We start from the raw sequence: 27,823 nt of genomic DNA, 5'->3' as shown, positions 1-27,823 counted from the left end.
TGGAGGGACGGTCGGAACATCCACCTTAAACAAGAATTATTTCATATAGGTTTTCTATTCAAGAACTGCTCTTACCAATTCAAGATCCTTGGCATCTTGTGGATGTGGATAACCTGAGCATGATGGTTGATCAGTAGTATTTGATATGTCAATTAAGGCAAATTGAGATGGATGGTCTGCCTGAAAGAGATAAAAATGTTACTTATAACATTGGATATGGTCCCAAGTAATAATAAATAGATTGCTACAGAAACATGGACTCAATGTTTGGTAAATTGTAAAACTTTTAGTATTTTTTTTATTAAAAGCATTTATTGAACAAACATAGTGTATTATACTTATGGATAGTGTAGCTTTCCAACAACGAAAGAATTAAAAAAATTGGACCAGTAGTTTTGAGGTCTTTTTGTGCATACACAATCAAATCTTTCCTTTTTACAATATTAAGTATAGAAAAAGATTTTAATAATGTAGGTAATATCTTAAAAACTAAAAAAATAACTCAGTAGGTTTTAAGTACCAGTCATCACACCACTTGTCTCATGACACTCTAGGTCTCTAGAGCATATCAGTCAAAAAAGATATTGTGAAGCTTAAGTAAATGAATCCTTAGACACTATCGGAAATTTAAGAACAATTATAATCTTTTTTCCATTAAAATAATATCCTGGTTTTATTATATCGTAATATTGTCTTAATTCTAACTCTAAAATTCTATCCTTACCATATATAGTATTTAATTTTATTAATATATCCTTTAACACATTTGAACTTAACATAGAATGATGTGTTGAGGACGTACGAATGAAAGCTAATGTATTTTCAATTCTAACCAATTCTTGCAATATATCATCTACATTTTCTGTCATTATGCTAAGGATTTGGGCAAATTTAGCATATTTTATCAAACGGGATATTTGTATCCTGGAATCAGATAAATTTAAAGTCAATAACGTTCAAGATAGAATTCGAGGACAACCACTGAAAATAAGTAATATCGACTTAAATGAAATACACTTCAACCACAGCCCTGAAAATCATGTAAAGTTGAATTCAATAAATTTGGAAGATCTGCATAAGATTCATACTAAGGTACTGATGCAAGCACCGATTGAACTAGAAAAGAATACATCGACGATATACCATACCACTGTCCCAATTTATACATTCCTTTTGGGCACTTTGCTACTTTTCGCAACTTACAAAGTAATCCGTTATAAGAACGTTACGTGCTGGAAGAATCAAGACGACCCTAATACAAAGACGGAAGATCAAGACAGTCAAAATTGTACCGAATCTTCGCCAGGACCACAGTTTCCAGCAACATTTTATCACACCGTGCTCAAATAGTTGCTGGTCTTCGGGGGGAGGAGTTACGCCAACGGATCCCCAAGACATTGCTGCGTCGACGTTTCTCACGGGAACGTATTGTACGGACGTAGCAGCTAGGCTATTCTGTAAAAAACGCGCCCGAACTCGCATCTCACCTGAGTGAGTCGACTCACTTCACTTTCGAACGTTCGAGTTTTTGGTTTCGCATTCTGTAAACATCCGCTCGGCAGAGGCGAAGCGAAGTGAGTCTCACTTCGAAACTCACTTGCCTAGTGAAGGGATCTTATAGATTTGAATTTATCGACATTGTTATTATCTTTAAAATGCGGCAATTTAACACATTTTGAAGACATAATAACACTTTAGTATTGTACCGTGGGTGGAATTAAACTAAAATTGCAATTTTACACTGATAAATTCTTTAAAATCAAAATAATTCTAGCGTCACTGAAAAAAAAGGACGCTTGTCTGTGGTTCGTTTGACTTATGTTTATTTCTCAAGTGGTTTTTTGTACCTAATTTTAAAGTGTTTCGTGTTGCATTCTTTCTAAAAGTTATGTTGGAGTTTTGGCTGCATATTACATTCGATGTCCCCGAATTTCATTATTTTGTGTTGTTTAATCGATAGCTGGTAGTGGATTTTCTTAACAAACTGCTTTTCTTTTCCATCAAAAATGCGTAGTTTTTGTGAAAATCGAAATTGAAAATGATATTTTTTAAGGTTATTTTTGTACTAAAAACGCAACTTAAAGTAAAATCTTAAGCCATTATAGTATCAAAATGTCTAATTATCACACTCACACGCATTATTTTTAAATATATTTACGTACCTATTACTTTATTTACATATTACAATTTATTTTGTCAAAATAGTATTTTAACAATTTAGTATAGCCAAAAATCGTTCCATATTTTGTATTCACAACAAGCCACAGATAACACAGATTAGTTAATATGACGCAGATCACAGATTAGCAATACAAATATACTAGCTTATCATAGAGTATAAATGATACATTTTAATTTTTAATGTTTTTTTTATAGCTCACTTGCTTCAGTTTTAAAAATCGATTAACTTTTACTTTTAGTATTCAAATAGGTAGCGAGGAGCGAAGCGACGAGCGTGTTAGGTTAACTGTTGAACTGCCGCACGAGCCGAGCGAGCGAAGCGAGCGTGCCGCGGCAGCGGCCGGCGAGTGCCAGAAGCGACTTTAGGGCGATTCCCACTCAAACAAAAAAAAACTACGTAGGTTTAAACAACCTGTTTGTATTTTATTTATGTATCGTAAAATTTTTGTTATTATCAAATGCTATCTAAATTAAAATTACGAAGTGTCTAGTCGTCCGCTAAACGGATGAATAAAATAAATTAGTCGTCCGATTACCGGATGAATAAAATAATTTAATCGTCCGATTATTCGGATTACTAGATAACCTTTTAACACTAAAGCTAGTTGGGTTGGACTAAAGCAAAGGGGGCTCAGGACTTAGAAAATTTTTGATGGAGTTGGTGTCATTATAACACCTATTTATTATTGTTTTATCGTAAAGATTACGCTAATATAAGCATGTTTTATAGGAACAACTTTTCTCTAAAATCAAAAATGGCCGAGATATTCGCCCTCAATTCGTTAGGTTAGGTTTAGGTTAGGTTAGGTTAGGTTTCTTAAAAAAAAAACTACACAGAAATAGGAGCCCCGCGAAGCGGGGCTCCGTCGACGCGCAAAAAAAATCAAGTTTAGGTTAGGTTAGCCGTTAGGTTAGGTTAGGTTAGGTTTCTTAAAAAAAAAACTACACAGAAACAGGAGCCCCGCGAAGCGGGGCTCCGTCGACGCGCAAAAAAAAATCAAGTTTAGGTTAGGTTAGCCGTTAGGTTAGGTTAGGTTAGGTTTCTTAAAAAAAAAACTACACAGAAATAGGAGCCCCGCGAAGCGGGGCTCCGTCGACGCGCAAAAAAAATCAAATACCTACGTGTGCCCTCCTCCCCCCTCTCCTCCCCCCACAAAAAACCTATAATACGTGCGGCAGTTCTCTAAAGAATTATTATTTTATTCATCCGGTAATCGGACAACTAATTTATTTTATTCATCCGTTTAGCGGACGACTAGCGCTGTCCTTAAAATTATTTTTGACAAATTCATTTTAAAAATCACTTTCGAATTATATTTATTATCTACAATTGTGAACGCGTCATAATATAACATTTATTATCTATAATGGCATGTCGTAAATACGTGGTAAATACAAACTTACATTTTCCAGGTAATATAATTTAAGAAATTGTTATAAATAAATTAATAATACGGCATTATATTTAAAAATATTGCCTGTGTGCGAGATTACTAGAAGTTTTAATACGACAATGGTATAAAAGTGTCGTTTTTAGTACAAAAATAACCTTAAAAAAAATAATTTTCATTTTCGATTTTCACAAAAACTACGCATTTTTGTTGGAAAAGAAAAGCAGTTTGTTAAGAAAATCCACTACCAGCTATCGATTAAACAGCACAAAATAATGAAATTCGGGGACATCGAATCAAATATTTAACCGGAGTTTTAGTTAATGTTTCAGTTTGGCTTTATTAAGTTGTTGTGTAATTGGTGTTAAACGTGTTGCATAAATTATTTAAAGGAGAAAACTGCAAAAATAACAACTATGAGGTGAGTAATGTGATTCTTGTATTTAACTAAAATATTATCTTATACAACAAGCTTATTGAAATATTTAACTTAAAATCTTAAACATTGTAGCTCCTCGGAAAGGTCGTCTCATCCCTCCCGTGCCCAAGTAGAGTATCTAGTCGACTATCTTAGCAAACATCCTAGCTTAGCCAAGGGTTTTTCAAAAGTCCCGAGCGCTAGAGACGAAGCTAGAAAAACATGGGAGGAGTTGACTATCAAATTAAATAGCTTGGGAGGCTGCACTAAAACATGGAAACAGTGGACAAAGGTAGGCAATAGGCATATAGAAAACTATTCATCTTATACCGTGTAGGTATCTGGCTTACCTATATATTATTAATAAACTTTTAATTTTGCTTTAGTATTGGTCTGACAAAAAGAGTGCCGTGAAGAAAAAAGCTGCCCTAAGATACCGGGCACGCAATAAGACTGGTGGTGGATGTGAATCGGTGGTGGAGCTTTCAGAGGTGGAGGAGAAAATACTCACATTAATGGGCGGGGAAGGTTTTGCAATTGGTGATAGGCATTTGGAAATTAATCCATTTGAAGTAAGCTATTGTTATCGATTTTGTTGATCCGATACATGTATGTATGTAAAATATAATTATTCAATGTCATGTTCTTTTTTTAGGAAATCCCCGTCCTTACTGATGCCAACGAAAGCCCCACATTGCCGACTTCATCTATGATAAATGAAACCACAACTATTGTAAGTAAATACCTAGTGTATTAATAAAATATTACTTAATAATAAACAACTTATTAGTAAATGTTTCTTATATTGTTCTAGGAATACCAAGTCTTGGATGAGACTGCTATAAATACGGAAAATGTTAGTATGGCAGATACTGAGGTATATATTAATAAGATATTATGAAAATGGTACTTTTTTATTGATTCCAGTATTTGAAATACTATGTTTTTTTTTTCAGAGACCTCAACTAATTCAGCAATATGTTAACTGTATCCCGAATCCCGAACCTTCCCCTGCTCATACACCACCGAGAGCGGAGGTAACGAGCCCTCTGCAAGCAGTTACCCCCTCTGGCTCAGGCAACTTTCCTGCTCGACGTCAATTGAACGTCGCGGGTCCATCACCACGTCGTACTACAAGTAATTATGAGATTTATGAATTGATTTACAATATTTATAATCCATACTAATATTATAAATGCGAAAGTAACTCTGTCTGTCTGTCTGTTACTCAATCACGCCTTAACTACTGAACCAATTTGCATGAAATTTGGTATAGAGATATTTTGATACCCGAGAAAGGACATAGGATAGGTTTTATCCCGGAAATCCTACGGGAACGGGTTTTTCTTTGAAAACGCGGGCGAAGCCGCGGGCGGAAAGCTAGTCAACAATAAAAATTTGGAAATACATACAAATAAAACTAAATAATACTTGATAATGAATTAAGGAAATAATAATAACATCAGAAGACTTGTCAAAAATGCGTCACCGCGACCGGTGGAAATAATAATAAATTAATATTTATTTTACGTTTCAGGGTCATCGAGTCGTCCACAACAACGGCAAAGAAGACGATCACCTCCATCACAAAGGCGGCAATCTCAATTAACAACCTTTACTGAAAGGTTTCTTAGCTTGGAAGAGCAACGGATTGAGATTGACCGTCGCTACTGTGAGTTACAGGAGGTGATGGTCAACTCACAAAGGGAGACCAACAGAATGACAGCAGAGGGCCTGATTGCCGTCGGGGAAGGTCTTAAATTATTAGCTGAAAATTTAAAAAAATAAAATACTTTTATACTTAAATACATTTATTAGTTCTTAACTTATTTTAGTAGTAAAAAATTATCTGTGGTTTTACTTATAGTTTCTTAATTTACTAACATTAGTTTATAAGCCCTAATTGAGTTACTAACACCTATGAATATAATTTTCCGGAATAAATAATTTGCATTGATTTTTGATTGAATTAATTACAATTACCGCGTGTTCCTTGCCCTCCATAATTCATTTATCAATCTTTGTCTACATAGCTGACCAAGTGCAGTTTCATTAGGTACATCCTCATTTGAAGCTACACTTTGTCTGGTCCTATGAAAACCAGCCTCAACCTCTAGCTCTGAATTGAATATGGCTGGAGCTGGCAGGCCGGCACGATTACAAATATTGTGAAGCACGCAACATGCTATTACAATCTTCGAAACCGTGTCGGGGTCATAATGTAGGACTCTATGTGCTAATAGGCATCTAAATCTGGCTTTAAGGACCCCAATTGTTCTTTCTACGGTGTTTCTTGCAGTAGCATGCAGCTAGTTATAGTGATGTTCTGGTGTTCCCTCGTCTGCATTTGGAACTGGCACCATTGGGTACTGACGCTGCGGATACCCAGAATCACCTGTAACAATGAATATTGTTAAAAAATAAAATGTTTTGTCATCAACAATTATATTTTTATTAGGAGTTAGGAGTTTTCAATGATTTCGCCTGCTCTCCAATTTTTATGAATTCCGTGAACTTCGGTAATAAAGCCTAAATTACTCAGAAATAAAGTAGTTTTTTTAATGATGAAAGAATTTTTGAAGGAATTAATCCAGTAGTTTTTGAGTTAAATATTTACAAACAAACAAAGATTCGTCTTTATAATTAATTAGCTAAGAGGTAACTCACCTAACAAGTACACAGATTCGCCTGTTTGTACTAATTGTTCGAGGTGGTCCCGAATGATGCAATTATTAAAAATAAGGCTGTCGTGAGTCGCTCCGCCATATGTTGCATCTACATGTATTATGTTCAAATCTGCATCTGTGAACTGCAAAAAGAATTATTTTACAACTATTTTTATGTGGCTGTTCTAATGAATGTTAAAAAAAATATAGGTACTAGCAGCGTCTTGTGATTTATACTGCTTCGTTAATGATCCTATGGAATTGGTCCAAATTTCATTAAATCGATTTTCTGTGGTTCAAGTGCGAAAGCGTATACAGACATTATTATATCAGGCTTACCATTTGTACATTTCTTGCATGATATCCTTTGCGACAGTAGTATCGTTCTTCATGGCAAGTTGGTCTCACCATTGTCACAAAAGTCCCATCTACACATCCTATTACCCCAGGAATACTGAATTTCTCATAGAATCTGCAATAAGAAATAAAAAAATCATTAAATATTTTTCATTAACATGATAGGTTTATTTAGGTAGGTACACAAACCTTGTTTTGAGTCTCAGTCTTTCTTCAGAATTTTGGGGAAATCTTATGTATTTTTTTACTATACTTGGATGCACAGACATGTATATTTAAGTAGACAACGCAAGTACCGCGATCTGTATGAAAACCAAGCGTGTCATATTTTTTGTACTGACCTTGACGCGTTATGACATCACGAGCGCTTTTTAGTGATGTTAATTTCATTTTACGCTAAATCGATTAGGCCGCCACTCGCGCGGCGATTCTAGTATCGTCCTATCCCATCGAAGTAAATCGAAAGAAATCAGATCAAACTAGATCTATGTCTAAGAGGTAGTCAAATAAATGAATCGTAATCGATTACTAAATCGATTCAAGACAGAAAAATGATAATTACCATAGACAGAGGGATGATAAAATAAAGTTATAAACCTTTTAATATTCTAACAAGTAAACTAATGTGTTTTAGCTTTTTCTTACATATGCCCATTGAGTTACCATGTACTACGTACTAGAGAGGCCATCGAAAGAAAGTAATGAAACTGTCAATCAATCAATCTTTATGTCCCGTTGCATCGATCCATTTTCCTTTTATGTTCGGGTTACTTGGAAAACTGAAAAAACAAACATAGTCTAAGCAATAAGGAGTTTTCTTAAAAAACTCCCAAGATGACACTTTATAACTAATGGCGTCCATGTCATAATATTTATTTTTAGTACCTTTGTATTAAAATACTTAAAAGTTCTAGGTCAAGTCGTATTAAATGACAAAAAAAATCTATGCCTTTTTTTCTGAAAAATTGCTCCTTCAAATTATCATTTTTCTGTTCGATTATAAAATCGATTAGAATCGAGAACTGTTGCATCAAATGAACATCACTAACCACAAAATTGGACAGAAAAATGAGAACAGAAAAATGAGAAGACGCTATTCATTGCTTGTTATCATACGACGCGATCTTTACCGTGCCAAGTAAAAGCCGCAATGTATTCCGAATCATTTCGTATGATTTGGTATCCGTGTTTGTCACGATCGTTTTCCACAGATATTCTTTATTTGATTTTAAAATAAATAGTGCATATTCTGATTAGAAAATTACTTACCGGTGGAAGGAAACATCTATGCTAACTCGGCCACTCACAGCTGTGGAGTTTCTACAGTTTATAACGGCGCAATTCGGCATTTTACTTTATTCAGCTTCACGTCTTTCCTTGGCGAACTGCAAGCGCGGACTGAGTGTAGGCCAGCGTCAAGTAAGTTTCATAAACTTAGTTTGGACACGGGAAGTACATACACTCGCTTAGTCTATCTTGATACATGTCTGTGGTCAAAATACTCACTTAGCACAGTTCGCCTCGTCGCCGCTCTCGACGATGTGGCGCCACTAGTACTGTCGAGTTTTACAGAATACGAAATCGAAAACTCACCGCGGATTCCGCGTTCGAGTTTTTATAATAACCTTACAGAATAGCACTGCAGATTCCATTGGCGCAACGTAATTTTAAGTTTTCATTTTATATTCAATTAGCTTTATAGTTATTAATTGTTAAGACTTGCATCGAGCAAGACGTATTGTAATAAGTTTATATTAAAGTATTTCTAAGTGAATTCGTAGTTTTTTTGGGGCCTCCGGCTGTCTGAAACATAATTTGTGTAATTGTTTATTTATTCTGAATCTTTAAGTTTATTGATTTTTATCCTTTACATAAGCTGTATTTAATAAAAAATGTTTAAAACTCGAATTTTCGAAATTTTTGATTTATAAGTTCTATGTAACGTTTTATAATTAAGTTATGGTATAATTAAATGTAGATTTCACTTTTGTACAGCTTAGACATTTTTCTGTATGGATACAGTGCCTTTCGATTTGAAGTTGGATAACATTTCATTTTATAGGTACTATTATAAAATTAAGAGCATGAAAGAAAAAAAAAAGCATTTCTTCATAATGCTATTGTTACCACAAAAAATATTTTCTTAATCGCAAATTTTAAGAGAAAATAAATTAAAATTAAAATTGATGTGGCGACGTTATACATACAGACGTTAGAACAAAGTCCACCATAAGAATGACGTCATTTAGGAATAAGACGATTTTTAAACATTAATAAAAACCTAAATATTTTCAAAAAGTAAAAATTACTGTTAGTTTTTATCTAGTTTTAATTAAAATAAAAATAAAAACAAGTAGCAAAAAATTTTGAAATGTTGTAATTTTGGAGCACCCTGTAAAGTCTGTATTTGTATGAACATAAGTGGAGATCGCGTCCACTTATTTTCATGCGTAAACGATGATATTCATACTCAACAGGTAACTTGGATTAACAAATAGGATAGGTTATATCCCGTAAATCCCACGGGAACGGGAACTATTTATTTATTGCACGCCTCATAAGCGAAGCGTTGAGGTGGGTACTACTGTCACTTCGCGCAAAACATCTGATTTTTCAAACTTAAAATGTCTTTATGTATCATACATTGCACTTGTAAGATAATAAATACACACACATATTAAGAAAAAAACACTATTTTTAACATTCATGATATTTTTGATGTCATTTTTGTTATTTAAACTAGTTAAAAAACAGTTTAAAAAAGTTCTGTCTTGGACGTCCGTGTGTCTGTATGTGCGGAGGATTTTCTTGTTAACACGATAGCGACCGAAATACTTTACTAATCGAGTCTTTTTTTTTCTCTTACGCTTGAGTATGCTCAGGAATAGAACCCTTTCATTTTTCAGGGTCTGATTCGATGTGGTTTAATTGTTATTAAATAAACAAAAATAATAATTAATAAATAATTATTAAAAAAAAATTATGAGGCGTGCACTTTTGGATTTTCCAAACTTTTTTCGTTTATTTCTATCTGAATAACCTATCAAAAGTAACATTCAATTGTGTAAATTTTATTTATTACGGATTCAACATCAAACAACTCTACGGTAAGTATCAAGGTGCGTATTAACTATAGAGCTATTATTTATTACCTTACCTATATGTTATAGCTAATTACTGCTGGGCGCTGCAGCTGGCTGCGATTTCGTCCATGTATCTACTGAAAGGTTTCATGACATAATATGAGCACAGGGGAATAAAATAAAAAGACCAGTATGTACATCCAAAAATATTTATTTCAATGATTACAAATTATCCTTAATCTAATTTTGAAAATCTAACACTGAATTAGATTCCTTACAATATTATTCAAATTAATAACAAAATAACGTATTTTACGACAAATTAATATTGAACTAATTATGTAGTTAAAACACGAAAGCGCATTACCTTATTATACCAGCTGCATTAACCAAAAATTTTATATGATAATAAGTATAATATTTTCAACTGATATCAAAATGTACGAAAAATAGTACATAATAAGTAATTGAACTGAGAACATAATTTAATATTCACACAAAGCTGTATTGTTTCGATATACGTTGTTTTTATTGTAAACTGCATTACATATTTTGATAAAAAAATACTGTAAAACAACAGATGATGAAATTTTCAAAATGAAAAAAAAAATACAAATTTGCCGCGCAATCGACATTTGACAGCTCTACGACTGAATGAGGCGGTTAAAAAAGTTTGTATAATATTAATAGAAATAATTATCGAGATTTAAATTGCTCTACACAAGATTTATTTTGTTTGTTTTATTACTATACTTCTTAAAGACACAATTAACTCGTACTCGTAATACGATACCTTGGAGTTGGAGCGAAAATATTGTTTGTAATAATTTGGCTAGGAAAATACAACAAATCAAAAACACTATTTACTATGGAAAAAAAACCAGGAAGGTGAAAAACATATATTTACGATTTCGATGCACTCGACTTTTAGTAAAATAATAGGTAGGTAAAAATATTATTATGGTTTTGATCACAGACATATCTGTGGTTTTGATTTTAGCTACTAGTATCAGAAAGCTGCGTGTTCAATGCACGTCGGGGTCACACAACTGTGGAGGATACAGTAGACAATATACCTAATGAAGTTTTTCATCTTTTTATTTTACTGCAAATACAAAATAAAAATTAAACAATGGTAATGTAAATTCTAAACAAACTACTACCAAAATACAATTAGAACAAAAATCATTTGACTGGTTGATTTCACCCAGAGGCCAGAGGCGGCTCGTGACAAAATTGTATGGGTGTTCACTTGAAATAAAACAACGAAAATACAATAGCGTAGCGGGATAATTTATTACAAAAAAAAATGAGCACCACATTTTATAAATGTCTATAACACTAAAAATTACAAAGTACAGGCTATTTCAAAACGAATTCAATGATTATCAATAATTAGTAAATCACCGAATTTGCATTCGCGAGCGTACCTACGCGTAGGTATCCATAGTGTTTGTTTATACTAAAGGAATGGCAACGTCGCAATTGCTGCTGTCATGCGATGCGGCAACGTTGCGTGAGACTCAAAACGCTACCTGCTACGGTATGAACGATTGTTATAAAAATAAAAGTTATACATATTTGTTGGCGTAAACTATTTTATTCATCATTAATTTTGGAAAATAAATAATGTCAAAATTGATTACAATAAAACGCAGTTTTATTTTATTACATTACAGGTAAATTAGCTTGGAGAAATTTTTGCGTTTGTAGTAGTGTATGGTCAGCAAATAAAAAAAAACAACATTTTATTTTTAGTTTTTATTCAAGTATATAATATTAGTATTATTAATATTTTATTAGTTCCTTTATTAGTTCCTTCCCTCTCGGATGTCGTGGATAGTGGACGTTTACAATATTATAATTAATTTTAACCTTCGAAAATCTAAAAAAATAGTTGCGTAAATATCTTTAAAATAATAGGAGAACATAAGTGCGGGGTGATCCGTGTAAGCAGTGACAATCTCTGAGTGTTCATGTGCGCCTAGTACCGCGATCAAGTACGGTACGCGTTAGAAAGAATACAAATAGTTCGTCCGTCTCGCACCGCATCCCGTATGACCTTGAATTCTCCAATCACGGATGACAACTATTAAAACTACTAATTAGTACCTTATTATTATCTATCATTCATACTATCTTCGACCGACTTTTATTCGTCATAAGTGCCAAAAGGAACCTTATTGCGTACGTATAATGCCGTATTCCCCGATGGAAGGCAAATCTCGTAATGCATCAAATCGCAATGCTGCCTCGTCGCACGATAGTGATAGTGACAAACATCATGTTGTTGCACGGAATAAAAAGCGCGCGATGGCAAGATCCGAGGACGATGAGTTTATTACATTTAGAAACGAGATGAAAGAATGGTTGAAAGATTTCCAGCGAGAACAAAATCAACAACTTGATACTTTCCGCAACCAACAGAACACCAGGCTCGACTCCATGGAAAGATATATAAGTGAAATATCAGCGAATATCTCGTCAATTTCCACCACAACTCAGGATATTGAAAAATCTGTGGATTTCATCACGGAGAGGATTCATGACGTGGAAAACAAGATAGATGGTTTGCAAGCCAAGTGGAAAGCTGTTAGCCTACAAGTTGCAGCTCTCGAGGAGCAACATGAAACCTTGGCAAGGTCATTAAATAAAACTATCTTAGAAATACGTAATGTTCCCAAAAAAGATCAAACTACAAAATCCATGTTATTTGACTACGTATCTAAGCTTTGCTCAACCCTAAAGATTGTTATACAACCGAATGATTTAAGAGATGTGTTTCGCACGACGAATAGGAAAGATAAATCTATGTCCAACCTATTCATTGAGTTTTCAAATACTTTACACAAAACTAACATCTTAAACGCTGCACGAAACTTTAATAAAGAAAACAAGACCCGCCAATTAAACTGTAATCACCTGGGTATCGAGGCTCCCCCCACCCCTATTTATATTTCCGAAATGCTTACGCCTAATGCCAAACGCCTCTTCTACCTTGCTCGTGACTTCGCAAAAATGGAGGAATACAAATACTGCTGGATATCAAACGGGAATATCTATCTAAGAAAATACGATGGGGCCCCCTACATCTTGGTGAAAAACGAAAACCATCTTAAATCTCTCCAAAACAATAAATGACTAGAAGTAAGAAAAAATCACTTTTATAAACTACTCATCTCTTTGCCTTCGTATTATAAATTTAATAACAGTACAAACTCCAGCTTGTTGATTAAATCACAATTTAATATTAACATTCCTTACACACTTCACATAATATACTCAATCTCACTCACAAATAATTATTTTTCACCATATACTAAAATATTAACTATATTGGGAATCAATTTAATAATCTTATCTCACATCTATTTACATACTTTTTCTTTTTATGCATATATATTCGAATTCCTCTATTTTAAAATAATTTATAACATTCGATAACTTAAAGCTAATTAATAACATTGATAACACGCCGCTTATTCAAAATGCACTTTTGTCATGTCCCGAAAGTTGTTCCAACTACTTTAATTCTTGTCATCTCACCATCGTAAGCCAAAATATAAGAAGCATTCATAAGAATTTTGATAGTTTTTCCTTATTCTTGAATAGACTCAATTTTGCTCCTGACTTCATAATCCTAACTGAATGTTGGATGATGAATCATTTACATATTTAAATCTGGCTGGCTACTCTCTATTTAAATCAAACAAATTCTTAAATAAAAGTGATGGCATTGTTCTACTTTTTAAATCGAGCTTGCAAGTTGAGAATCACGAACCTTCGTTTACTGATGCCAACTGCACGGTTACCGTTTTGAATAGCAACATTGTTATTATATCAATATACAGATCCCCGTCATTTCACAATATTGACGACTTTTTAATATCGCTGGAACGTTTGATCTTATCGTACCAAAATAAGTCCATATTTATCGTAGGGGATCTCAATATCGATATAAGGAATTCCTGTTCAGACTCCAGAGTCCATAAATATCTTGATCTCTTGGCTTACTATGGAATAACCTCAGGCCATAACCTGCCGACACGGGGCGACAGCTGTTTAGACCATGCACAAATCAAAAGCCAATTATCTTGCCGTGTCGCTGTTTGTCCTTCAGCAGTATCCGACCATGATGCTGTTATAGTGGGTGTTACCCTCAACAATTTTGAACCATTCCCTCCTTCACAGAAATCTAAAAAAATTAATTTTGATAATCTCCATAATGATATTCAAAATATTGACTGGCAATTCTTGTACAGCATCGACAACATTAACGAAGCAGTGGCAGCTTTTGTCAATCCACTTCACACAGCGATTAAAAACAATTCAAGCTGTTGTACAATTCCAAATTCTAAGGCCATTAGAAAACAATGGATTACGCCCGGTTTACTCCGTTGCGTTAGACGAAGAGATCGTCTCCACAACATTGCTAGGAAGCGCCCTAAGGATGTCGTACTGCAAGAAAAATACATACGTTATCGTAATTATTGTAATAATATTCTCCAAAATCTTAAAAACTTCCATGATAGTGAAAATTTAAAGAAAAATAAAGGCAATTCAAAGCGCTTATGGTCGACTATTAAAGATATCTGTAGTTTAAACTCGTCTAACTCTAATTCTGATGATTTATTAAAATGTTCTGACTCCATTGACGAGTCTCTTTGCAAAACCAATGAATACTTTACTAACATAGGTAAAAATCTTGCAAATAAAACATTACAAAAACTCAATACCTCTGAGAATCTTCTTGCCGCTAAGACATCTATACCTAATTTTACAAAATCTTTTTTCATAACACCAACCGACGAACTCGAAATTGCCAATTTAATTAGTAGCCTCAAAACCTCTTCTAGCTGTGGATGGGATAATATTCCAAGTAAAACGATTATTATGTCAAAAACCTGCCTTGCTGCCCCGATTACATACTTATGTAATCTCAGTATTACTACGGGTACATTCCCAGATGACTGGAAAATCGCAAACGTCATCCCAATTCATAAATCTGGTTGCAAATTAACGTTCTCTAATTATCGACCCATATCTCTTCTCCCGACGCTATCCAAAATTCTGGAAAAAGTCGTAAATAAAAGGCTACTTTCCTATCTGGAAAAAGAATCGCTACTTGCTTGCAACCAATTTGGCTTTCGCCAGAACAGGTCTACTGACGGTGCTGTTTCCTCCCTTGTTGATTGCATTAGCAATAAGTTAGACTCAGGACAGAAATGCATCGCGGTATTCCTGGATCTGGCGAAAGCTTTCGACACTGTCTCGCGGCCCATTCTTTTACGTAAGATGGAATTGTACGGAGTTCGAGGCATCGCTCTGCAATGGTTCACTTCTTACCTTACTGACCGTCGCCAAAGAGTATGCATAAATAATCAACATAGCACTCTAATGAACATCCCATATGGCTTGCCTCAAGGCAGCGTGCTCGCTCCTACATTGTTTTTACTGTACATGAACGATCTTTGCTCCCTTTCCCTTCCATATACCACTTTGTTCTCTTTTGCAGATGACACAGCTCTCGTATTTTATTCTAACTCTTGGAACGAAGTAAAAGCTGCAGCTCAAAATGGTCTTCTTACTGTCGCTTCTTGGTTACAGGACAACCTTTTAACCTTGAACATTGACAAAACTAAATTCATCAGTTTCAGTATAACGAGTCGCTCTGTCCCACCTACGTCGCTAAATCTTCAAATACATTCGTGTACAAACTCTTCTTCTTGTTTATGTCCATCCATTGTAGAAGTTAATGAAATAAAATATCTGGGAGTCATCATTGATTCCAAACTTTCCTGGGAACCTCAGATAAATACACTGTGCTCTAGGATTAGAAAGCTTATACACATATTTAAAAAATTACGTTCAGTTGCCGATGCCCATACAATAAAATTAGTTTACAAAGCACTCTGCGAATCCATTATTTCTTATTGCATTTCAGTCTGGGGAGGCGGCGGTTCCACCCTTATGCTTAAAATTGAGCGCGCTCAACGGGCAATACTCAAAGTTGCTTACAAGAAACCTTTTCGATATGCTACATCTACACTCTACGCCGACGCAAAAGTTCTGTCAGTCCGTCAACTTTACATTCTGGCTACCGCACAAAAGTTCCACAAAATGTCTAAGCAAACCTTTGCACCAACATCAAGAGCCCCAAGACGAGTCAATTTCACGCTTCCGAAATGTAATACCTATTTTGTCAAACGCTTTTATAGTTATAGGGGCCCTTTCCTCTACAATAAGTTCATTAAAAGATTAAATGTAAATATAATAAATGCATCTATATATATTTTTAAAAAGAGATTAGAACAACTTTTACTTAACTTAAATTATAGTGAAACTGAAGCATTGCTTGTCAGTGAAAAATAAAACACACATACACACACACACACACACACACACATAAACATGCACACACACAAACACACTCACATGCACGCACACTCGCTCACACATACACTGGAGTTTGTTAAATATTTTATTTTCGTTTTTCGTTTTTTGTTATATTTCTTACACTGCAATGTATAGCTTTTAATTTTTAGAAACTAAAAATACTTCTGTAACATAGGAAGAGACTAGTTTCCCACAACACAGGGGATCCTAGTGTGGGGACTAGTGTATTCTAAAATGATTGTACACTGTGTTTTGAAACAAATAAACGATTTTTATTTTTTTTTTTTTTTTATTTATTATTAGTTCCAAACATTACAAGCAGTGCCGATTTTTACTTCAGTGAAGACGTGTATGAATTAGGTGTTCTCCGGCCAAAAATGTAAACCACGGTAAAAGTGAAACTGTTCGAACGGTTCCGAACACTGCTTTGTGTAGCGCATGTCGCGTGACGGTCGGCTGCCAAGTAGGTATACCTACTCGGCAGCCGCGATACACGCGACATGCGCTACACAGACCAAAAAGTTTGAGACGATGTAATAAAAGTTTCACTTTAATAACAAACAATAACAACAATAACAAACAATAACAACAATCAACAAATACAAAATTTAACAATTAAACTACGTAATAATTATAATTTTCGAATGAAATGTGTGCTTTATGTTCTAACGGTACCAAGCGACTGACGCCGGACTGCACGAGGCACCTGCGGACAGCGTAAACTGGTTTATTCTGGTTTTGTGCGTGTTTCCACTTTCCACTATCAAGTGACGATTTATTTATTTGTTTTGTTTCGTAATTATTATGGTCAAATATTAATTACGAAACAAATTATTATGAACAAGATATTTTATTGTTTCACGGTATTCGCCTTGTCATTGGCTCAAGGACGTAAAATTGAATGATATATTATTTTTTTTATAAAGTCAAAACCATTTTCTTTAAAACATAAATCAGAGTATTGCTAGGGATAAGTATAAAATTAAATAGTAATGTTAGGATATCGAAACATTTTTGTATAGGCTAGAACGATATAATGGAAACGCGCTCTAAGATCTGAGTAATATACACACCACTACATATGCAAAAATTTCTCGAGACTAATTTCACTGTACACTATTGTTTTTTTTTATCAAAACATGTATGTATTTGAGTAGTTAGCAGCATATAATATTCTGAATTTCTGATCCATGCCTATTCACTCAAAACTAATAACACTAATGATTTGTAACAGTAAATTATTTCAATAGGTATTTGAACATTTCATAACCAACAAGTAAGAATAATTCGTATACAAGATACAATAACAAATCTAATACACTATTTATTATTTTATTATATTTCATTATGTGAAAATAACCAGGAAGGTGAAAAACATATTTACGAAAACAAAGTAACATATGGTTTTGCTATTAGCTATCAGGAAAAAAAATCGTATTGGAACAAAAGAAGGATTGTAACTGAATTAGGTAATTAGGTATGTTTGTTTCTGGGTGCACCGTTTTCGACGACGCGACGGCCGACGCGTGACGTAAACAGAGTAGGTACCTACTTTGCTAAAACAAACTAAGTAATAAAATTGTGTGTCTGTCTGAAAATTCGCTAAAGCATATTTTACCAATGTTTGCAAGTTTGTGATTACTTTGATAGTTTATCGATTTATAATAATTGTATACTTATATCATTGTTTAAAAATATTCAAACACAATATGATATAGGTACTGATTTATCACTGGTTTCAGTGATGAACTGATGAGTCAATGTTAGCCACAATACTAATCACTTTCGTCATACATGTGTATGAACTATGATTGATGTGATTTGCAATGTGGTGAAATTTCATAAAAATCACGGGCCAATTTTTTGTTTTGAATCCCACCGAAAATACATATACATATTACTAATTGCGTTATTAGAATAATTAATTACTATACCCACGATCAATTATTACAATTTACAATATAGTCTCAAATGCATACTAGAGAAATATTGCAATTTGAATCAAAAAATGCATAGCATACAAAAATAAATTCACAACACAAGAAATTCCGCGCGCAAATCATAGCGCGTGTCAATGAAATCAAGAATGTAATTTTATATCAAGCCGACGACGACGCCGAACTAAAGTACCTACAGTACCATTTACCTTCAGTGTACAATACAGTTTACAGACCTACGACGGACGAACAATAATGAGTAATAAATTGTTTACAAAAAAAAACATAGTTTCTAAGGTCATTAGTTTTATTTTATTTTATTGTTATTTTCTTTGAACGATTGGAAATGAAATTACTCAATTATTACACATAGAACTTTGATTTATTAGAATTATGCGAATTATGTATAAGATAACGAACGCGAATGCACGACATCTAGCGCGTCAATGTCTAAACATCGCCATTCGTTTAGACATTGACGCGCTAGATGTCGTGCTTTATGTCGTGTTTCGCTTGGCAAAAGTCACGCACACTACTGTAGAAGTGTCAAATTTTGCCGGTATTTCACTGTTGTTTTTCTAAGTAAATAATGTAAGTTATTGATTAAAAAGGTCGAACGCGGACACATTTCATTGTAGAGAAGTGATAAAATGATTAGTTTTAAAGAAATAGTGTCTGTGTTAAGTGTTTAGTCGTCATCAAAAATGTATGGAGGGACGGTCGGAACATCCACCTTAAACAAGAATTATTTCATATAGGTTTTCTATTCAAGAACTGCTCTTACCAATTCAAGATCCTTGGCATCTTGTGGATGTGGATAACCTGAGCATGATGGTTGATCAGTAGTATTTGATATGTCAATTAAGGCAAATTGAGATGGATGGTCTGCCTGAAAGAGATAAAAATGTTACTTATAACATTGGATATGGTCCCAAGTAATAATAAATAGATTGCTACAGAAACATGGACTCAATGTTTGGTAAATTGTAAAACTTTTAGTATTTTTTTTATTAAAAGCATTTATTGAACAAACATAGTGTATTATACTTATGGATAGTGTAGCTTTCCAACAACGAAAGAATTAAAAAAATTGGACCAGTAGTTTTGAGGTCTTTTTGTGCATACACAATCAAATCTTTCCTTTTTACAATATTAAGTATAGAAAAAGATTTTAATAATATAGGTAATATCTTAAAAACTAAAAAAATAACTCAGTAGGTTTTAAGTACCAGTCATCACACCACTTGTCTCATGACACTCTAGGTCTCTAGAGCATATCAGTCAAAAAAGATATTGTGAAGCTTAAGTAAATGAATCCTTAGACACTATCGGAAATTTAAGAACAATTATAATCTTTTTTCCATTAAAATAATATCCTGGTTTTATTATATCGTAATATTGTCTTAATTCTAACTCTAAAATTCTATCCTTACCATATATAGTATTTAATTTTATTAATATATCCTTTAACACATTTGAACTTAACATAGAATGATGTGTTGAGGACGTACGAATGAAAGCTAATGTATTTTCAATTCTAACCAATTCTTGCAATATATCATCTACATTTTCTGTCATTATGCTAAGGATTTGGGCAAATTTAGCATATTTTATCAAACGGGATATTTGTATCCTGGAATCAGATAAATTTAAAGTCAATAACGTTCAAGATAGAATTCGAGGACAACCACTGAAAATAAGTAATATCGACTTAAATGAAATACACTTCAACCACAGCCCTGAAAATCATGTAAAGTTGAATTCAATAAATTTGGAAGATCTGCATAAGATTCATACTAAGGTACTGATGCAAGCACCGATTGAACTAGAAAAGAATACATCGACGATATACCATACCACTGTCCCAATTTATACATTCCTTTTGGGCACTTTGCTACTTTTCGCAACTTACAAAGTAATCCGTTATAAGAACGTTACGTGCTGGAAGAATCAAGACGACCCTAATACAAAGACGGAAGATCAAGACAGTCAAAATTGTACCGAATCTTCGCCAGGACCACAGTTTCCAGCAACATTTTATCACACCGTGCTCAAATAGTTGCTGGTCTTCGGGGGGAGGAGTTACGCCAACGGATCCCCAAGACATTGCTGCGTCGACGTTTCTCACGGGAACGTATTGTACGGACGTAGCAGCTAGGCTATTCTGTAAAAAACGCGCCCGAACTCGCATCTCACCTGAGTGAGTCGACTCACTTCACTTTCGAACGTTCGAGTTTTTGGTTTCGCATTCTGTAAACATCCGCTCGGCAGAGGCGAAGCGAAGTGAGTCTCACTTCGAAACTCACTTGCCTAGTGAAGGGATCTTATAGATTTGAATTTATCGACATTGTTATTATCTTTAAAATGCGGCAATTTAACACATTTTGAAGACATAATAACACTTTAGTATTGTACCGTGGGTGGAATTAAACTAAAATTGCAATTTTACACTGATAAATTCTTTAAAATCAAAATAATTCTAGCGTCACTGAAAAAAAAGGACGCTTGTCTGTGGTTCGTTTGACTTATGTTTATTTCTCAAGTGGTTTTTTGTACCTAATTTTAAAGTGTTTCGTGTTGCATTCTTTCTAAAAGTTATGTTGGAGTTTTGGCTGCATATTACATTCGATGTCCCCGAATTTCATTATTTTGTGTTGTTTAATCGATAGCTGGTAGTGGATTTTCTTAACAAACTGCTTTTCTTTTCCATCAAAAATGCGTAGTTTTTGTGAAAATCGAAATTGAAAATGATATTTTTTAAGGTTATTTTTGTACTAAAAACGCAACTTAAAGTAAAATCTTAAGCCATTATAGTATCAAAATGTCTAATTATCACACTCACACGCATTATTTTTAAATATATTTACGTACCTATTACTTTATTTACATATTACAATTTATTTTGTCAAAATAGTATTTTAACAATTTAGTATAGCCAAAAATCGTTCCATATTTTGTATTCACAACAAGCCACAGATAACACAGATTAGTTAATATGACGCAGATCACAGATTAGCAATACAAATATACTAGCTTATCATAGAGTATAAATGATACATTTTAATTTTTAATGTTTTTTTTATAGCTCACTTGCTTCAGTTTTAAAAATCGATTAACTTTTACTTTTAGTATTCAAATAGGTAGCGAGGAGCGAAGCGACGAGCGTGTTAGGTTAACTGTTGAACTGCCGCACGAGCCGAGCGAGCGAAGCGAGCGTGCCGCGGCAGCGGCCGGCGAGTGCCAGAAGCGACTTTAGGGCGATTCCCACTCAAACAAAAAAAAACTACGTAGGTTTAAACAACCTGTTTGTATTTTATTTATGTATCGTAAAATTTTTGTTATTATCAAATGCTATCTAAATTAAAATTACGAAGTGTCTAGTCGTCCGCTAAACGGATGAATAAAATAAATTAGTCGTCCGATTACCGGATGAATAAAATAATTTAATCGTCCGATTATTCGGATTACTAGATAACCTTTTAACACTAAAGCTAGTTGGGTTGGACTAAAGCAAAGGGGGCTCAGGACTTAGAAAATTTTTGATGGAGTTGGTGTCATTATAACACCTATTTATTATTGTTTTATCGTAAAGATTACGCTAATATAAGCATGTTTTATAGGAACAACTTTTCTCTAAAATCAAAAATGGCCGAGATATTCGCCCTCAATTCGTTAGGTTAGGTTTAGGTTAGGTTAGGTTAGGTTTCTTAAAAAAAAAACTACACAGAAATAGGAGCCCCGCGAAGCGGGGCTCCGTCGACGCGCAAAAAAAATCAAGTTTAGGTTAGGTTAGCCGTTAGGTTAGGTTAGGTTAGGTTTCTTAAAAAAAAAACTACACAGAAACAGGAGCCCCGCGAAGCGGGGCTCCGTCGACGCGCAAAAAAAAATCAAGTTTAGGTTTTATAAACACTGTATGTGGTGCCAAACGAAATAGAATATAATAAATATAATAGTTATAAGAATTAAAATTAAACCAAGCACTGTGAAGCTTCCATTCTCGCCATCTGTTGGATTAAGATTGAATTATTCTTAATCTATATAATTATAATCTAATATCAATATCATTATGGCTAATAAATGCAATGTATGCGGCAAATTCTTCGCGTCGGTAGATGGCGCTAAGTGCAATAAATGCTGCGCGCTGTATCATAAGCCATGTTGTAGCCCAGATGCCCGTTCGAATGCAAAGTGGATCTGCAAAGCATGCAAAGCTAAAGCCAGTAAAGCAGCGGAGACGGAATCTGCTCCTGAACGAGAAGCCGATGTTTTTCTGGATGTCGAGCCCCCACAACAACAGGGGTCACCTTCTCTTGTAAGGGAAATAAAACTACTGCGGTCGGAGCTGTCTAGCTTTAGACTTGAGATGTCTAGAATATCAACGTTGGTAGCTAGTTTCGGTACGCGCCTCGACGGTCTGGAGGAACGGGTATCACAATTAGAAAGTAAACCGTGCTGCGAAAATCTCGAGTCTATAGACTTGTTAAAAAGGCAGTTAAATGAATCCCAACAGGAAAACCTACTTAACGATGTCGAGATTACTGGCGTAAGTGAAAGTAGCGGGGAGAATCTCTTACACGTTGTGATAACTTTAGCACAAAAGATAGGTTTATCTATTGAGGAACGCGACATAGTGAACGTGCACAGACGAGGTACGCGGCGGCAAGCGGAAACCGACGGTGGAACGGCGCGCGCACGGCCCATAGTCGTACGTCTGACTCGCCGGCACCTGCGCGACGAACTGTTGCATGCGGCGCGCGTGCGCCGCGGCGCGGATACCGCTGGCACGGGGCTCGGTGGCGAGCCGCGACGATTTTACATAAACGAACATTTAACATATGCAAATCGGAATCTTTTCTATATAGCACGAGAAAAGCTTGGGGGTGAAAGAAATTGGCGTTTTATCTGGACGCGTGGCGGAAATATTTATGCCAGAAAAGATAGTAAATCTGTAAAAACTACTATAAAATCACAAGCTGATATCGACAGGGTTTTTTGTTTATAATATTGTTTGTATTATATAAACTCGAAGATTGTGTTAATTTTAAGTCTAGTTATACTATTATCACTACGCAATTTAATAACCAGTCGTACTCAGCGTTTATATTAATATGTTACATTATAACCATTCGTCAAATGTATAAACCAAGCTTAACAAAAATATGCATAATATGTTATTATCATCCTTTTTCTTTATTCTATTTAAGTGCTAATTGGATGGTTACGTTCTCATTCACTAAATGTATGAAAATAAATTCACAACCAATGTTTTGGAATACTCATGCCTATAGCTTGTATTGTAACATGTATTTTAAATCTAATATTCACATATTATGTATTATTGTTAAGTTTCAAATTGAGTTGTTGAATTGTTTAAACACTTGCTTTCTACTGTTTATGGGACTTTTACTTTATAATTATTGTTTTTATATTATATTTCTCTTTATGTTGTACTGCTTACTTCATTTGAATTACACCCGCAAAACATTAACAAATAAAACTACACATTACAGTTTGATGCAAACTATATATTACAATACTAAAACACTGTTTCATAAAATAATACAATACAAAAAATCATTAAAAAATAATAAAATGAACGTAAAAATAATGCACACATCCATTATTCAGCTGCATAATATTATAATAATGTTTAGTACTACAGATCATGAAAATTTATTATTGTACTCATTTTCAATTTATGTTAAAATTAATAGAATTAAAATATTTAAGTATACTTTTCAACTGCATATTATATTATTGAAGTGTGTATTGTTGCTTCACAAATTTAAGGTCAGCATTTTATTCTTGTACACCATTCGATAGACAAATAAATAATAATATACAAAACGATTTGGACAACTTGCACACTCCGTCATGTATTACCATAAATAATCCTAACAACTTATCACAGAAAGTAATGATAAACACTAATTCTTTTACTATGGTTACAGTAAACATACGAAGTGTAAATCATAACCTAGACAGTTTTCTTGTATTTGTTGAAATGCTCAATGTGCGTATAGATGTAATGGTTTTGACTGAATGTTGGCTAGACAACACTAAACCTCCACCATCTCTTAATAATTATCAAGTATTTTCAACAAAACGATTTCTCAATAAAAATGACGGTATTGTAGTATACGTACGAAAGGGTATATCGGCAACGGCAACAGAACCAGATATTGAAGAAGGGAATTGTTTGGTTTTAGCTTTGCATGATAATTGTACCTTGATATGCTCGTATAGACCACCTTGCTTTTCCAATCCTACTAAATACATAGACTCACTGGATAACATATTAAAGAACACAAAATCTAAAACTATTATATTTACAGGTGACATAAACATAAATATTCTTTCTGGTGACATAACAACACATGGTGCTTATTATTTAAGTTTAATGGCATTTTATGGTTTACTACAAGGAATTGACAAACCTACAAGGGACAAGACATGTATCGATCATGTTATGATTAAGTCGCAGCTAAAATGGCAAACTGTTATTTTCGAACAATTGACGGATCACTCACCCATTCTATTAATAATAAATGACAGCAATATCTCAAAAGATGCTTCCATAATTTCTAAAACTAGGTTAAATTATAACATGATAAAGGAACAACTGTCCAAGGTAGATTGGAATGAATACTTTCAAATAACAGATACTAACGAAGCCGCTGTCTATTTAATATCTAAATTGCAGACAATTATCCAAAATAATAGCAAAACCTGTGTCGTACCCAATAGAAGGAAATGTCTTAAACCCTGGATCACCCTAGGACTTTTGAGGTCTATTAGAAAAAGAAACAAATTGCAAAAACAATGTAAAGCTAAACCTAATGACATAGAATTTAAAGATTATTTTCAAAGATATCGTAACACATGTAATTATTTAATAAAAACAGCTAAGAAACAGTATTATCAAAACCAATTTAGACAGAATGCAGGAAATATTAAAAATACATGGAATATAATAAAGGATGTATGCAACATTAATAAAACCACACCAATACCTGATAAGCTCTTAAAAACAAAAACATCTGCTAATGACTCGCTTAATGAAGTGAACAGATATTTTACTTCTATAGGTAGCGATTTAGCAAACAATACACTTAATATGTTGGGATGCACTGAGGGTTGTTTGGCTAAAAAAGCTTCCTCTGTAGACGCCCCCCCTAATTCGTTCCTACTTTTACCGACAAACTGCAATGAGGTTCAAAGTGTAATAAATAGTTTAAAATCTTCCTGTACTACAGGTTGGGATAATATATCTACCAATTTGCTAAAAGAAATTCAAAATCTAATCATTGAACCTATTACATACTTAATTAATCTTAGTTTTGGAAGTGCCGTTTTTCCAGACTCATTTAAAAAAGCCATAGTATCTCCTATTTTTAAATCTGGTGACAAAAGTTTAGCCTGTAATTATAGACCAATTTCGCTTATATCTACATTTTCTAAAATAATTGAAAAAATTGTAAACAATAGATTGATAAAATACTTAACTAGATTTAAGATGCTCAGTTCACTGCAATATGGGTTCAGGATCGGTAAGTCTACAGAGGATGCTGTCTACAACTTAACATCAAAAATACGATCTTACCTGGACAACAATGAAAAGTGCATGGGTGTATTTCTGGACCTTCAAAAGGCATTTGACACCGTATCTATTCCTATACTTTTGGCACGTATGCAAAATATGGGAGTAAGGGGAATGCCTCTTGAATGGTTCAGATCTTATCTGACAGGCAGAACACAGAGGGTAAGGGTAAATGGCCACTTTAGCAACAACGCTTCATGTTTGTACGGAATACCGCAGGGTAGCACCCTCGGTCCATCGCTGTTTATTGTCTACGTGAACGAACTAAGTAATCTTCGTTTAAATAATACCGACATAACCATGTTCGCGGACGATACTGTTCTTTTATTTCATGGTTCTTCTTGGAGTGCAGTACGACAAACTGCTGAAATAGAAATGAGTAAGGTAACAGCCTGGTTAGAAGATAGCCTACTTACACTAAACACCATGAAGACCAAATATGTTTGCTTTAATATTACAGCTCGTACATGCCCGGATGAGTCATTTAACATTAAATTGCATACCTACCCATGTAACAGAGAGGTGAGCCTCCCCGCGTGTTGCTCATGTGCCACTTTGGATCGAGTTGAAACTATAAAGTATTTGGGAGTCATATTGGATGACCGACTTACCTGGGGCCCACACATAACTGAAGTCTCCACTAGATCTAGAAAATTGATGCATGTTTTTAAAAATCTAAGGGAAGTGGCCAGCCCTGATATACTCACTTTAACATATAAATCTTTATGTGAGAGTATCATAACCTACTGCTTGACCATCTGGGGCAGTGCACCTAAATGTAACCTTATACAATTGGAACGTTCACAACGCGCCATACTTAAGGTTATGTATCGTCTACCGTTCAGGCACCCTACAACTGATCTATATCAACAGTGTAATGTACTAACAGTGAGAAAAATGTTTTTATATCGCTGCCTTTGCAAATTTCATCGATACACTGTACCGACACTTTCACAATGTGACAAACGATTGGAGCGGGTTCCTGTTCCAACGTTTAATACTGCTTTCGGTAGTAGATGTTTGGATTTCTTTTCTCCAAAGATATATAATAGCTTATTTGGTAATAACGTAAAAATAGTTAAAAAATATACAAATCATAAATTTAAAAAAAATCTATTAATTATTCTTAAGCAGTTAGATTACGAAGCCACAGAGAACTTATTACGTTCATATATTTAAAAGAAATTATTATTCTATTACACACACATACATACACACACACACACACACACACACACACACACACACACACACACACAAATATACATGCATGCAATCTTTTTTTTTTGTTTAAATTGTAAAATTATTTAAGTTGAAAAAGGCAACCAATATACTAAGATTGTGAGGGGATTCTAAAGCCTGTAACACAGTTTTGAACTAACACAGGCTTTAATTTCCCCAAATTTTTAACTGTATTATTTTGAAACTTTTTCAATAAAGATTTTTTCTATTTTCTATTTCTATTTCTATTTATTTTACGTTTCAGGGTCATCGAGTCGTCCACAACAACGGCAAAGAAGACGATCACCTCCATCACAAAGGCGGCAATCTCAATTAACAACCTTTACTGAAAGGTTTCTTAGCTTGGAAGAGCAACGGATTGAGATTGACCGTCGCTACTGTGAGTTACAGGAGGTGATGGTCAACTCACAAAGGGAGACCAACAGAATGACAGCAGAGGGCCTGATTGCCGTCGGGGAAGGTCTTAAATTATTAGCTGAAAATTTAAAAAAATAAAATACTTTTATACTTAAATACATTTATTAGTTCTTAACTTATTTTAGTAGTAAAAAA

At 34.2% G+C, this 27,823-nt stretch overlaps 1 protein-coding gene and 1 long non-coding RNA gene across 2 annotated transcripts in view; one reads left to right on the top strand and one right to left on the bottom strand.

The window, feature by feature from the left end:
* Positions 1-27,823, bottom strand: part of LOC149474917 (uncharacterized) — a 272,804-nt gene that overhangs the window by 104,130 nt on the left and 140,851 nt on the right. The gene's annotated exons all lie outside the window — the stretch shown is intronic.
* LOC149474921 (uncharacterized) lies at positions 22,346-27,481 on the top strand. The gene has a single exon (XM_089714038.1). The coding sequence runs from the start codon at positions 22,496-22,498 to the stop codon at positions 23,429-23,431; it is 936 nt and encodes a 311-aa protein (XP_089570164.1). The 5' UTR covers positions 22,346-22,495; the 3' UTR covers positions 23,432-27,481.

This window comes from Colias philodice, chromosome 32 (genome assembly GCF_061535455.1).
Source record: "Colias philodice isolate Cphi_HAF_F1 chromosome 32, ilColPhil1 Martin Lab GWU primary, whole genome shotgun sequence".
Classification (NCBI taxonomy): domain Eukaryota; kingdom Metazoa; phylum Arthropoda; class Insecta; order Lepidoptera; family Pieridae; genus Colias; species Colias philodice.
The sequence above is the reverse complement of the archived record's forward strand: the minus strand, read 5'-3'. Positions and strand labels throughout refer to the sequence as shown.

What these genes read in the sequence shown, in the direction of transcription:
- LOC149474921 (XM_089714038.1), top strand. Translation starts at nt 22,496, where the DNA reads ATGGCTAATAAATGCAATGTATGCGGCAAATTCTTCGCGTCGGTAGAT.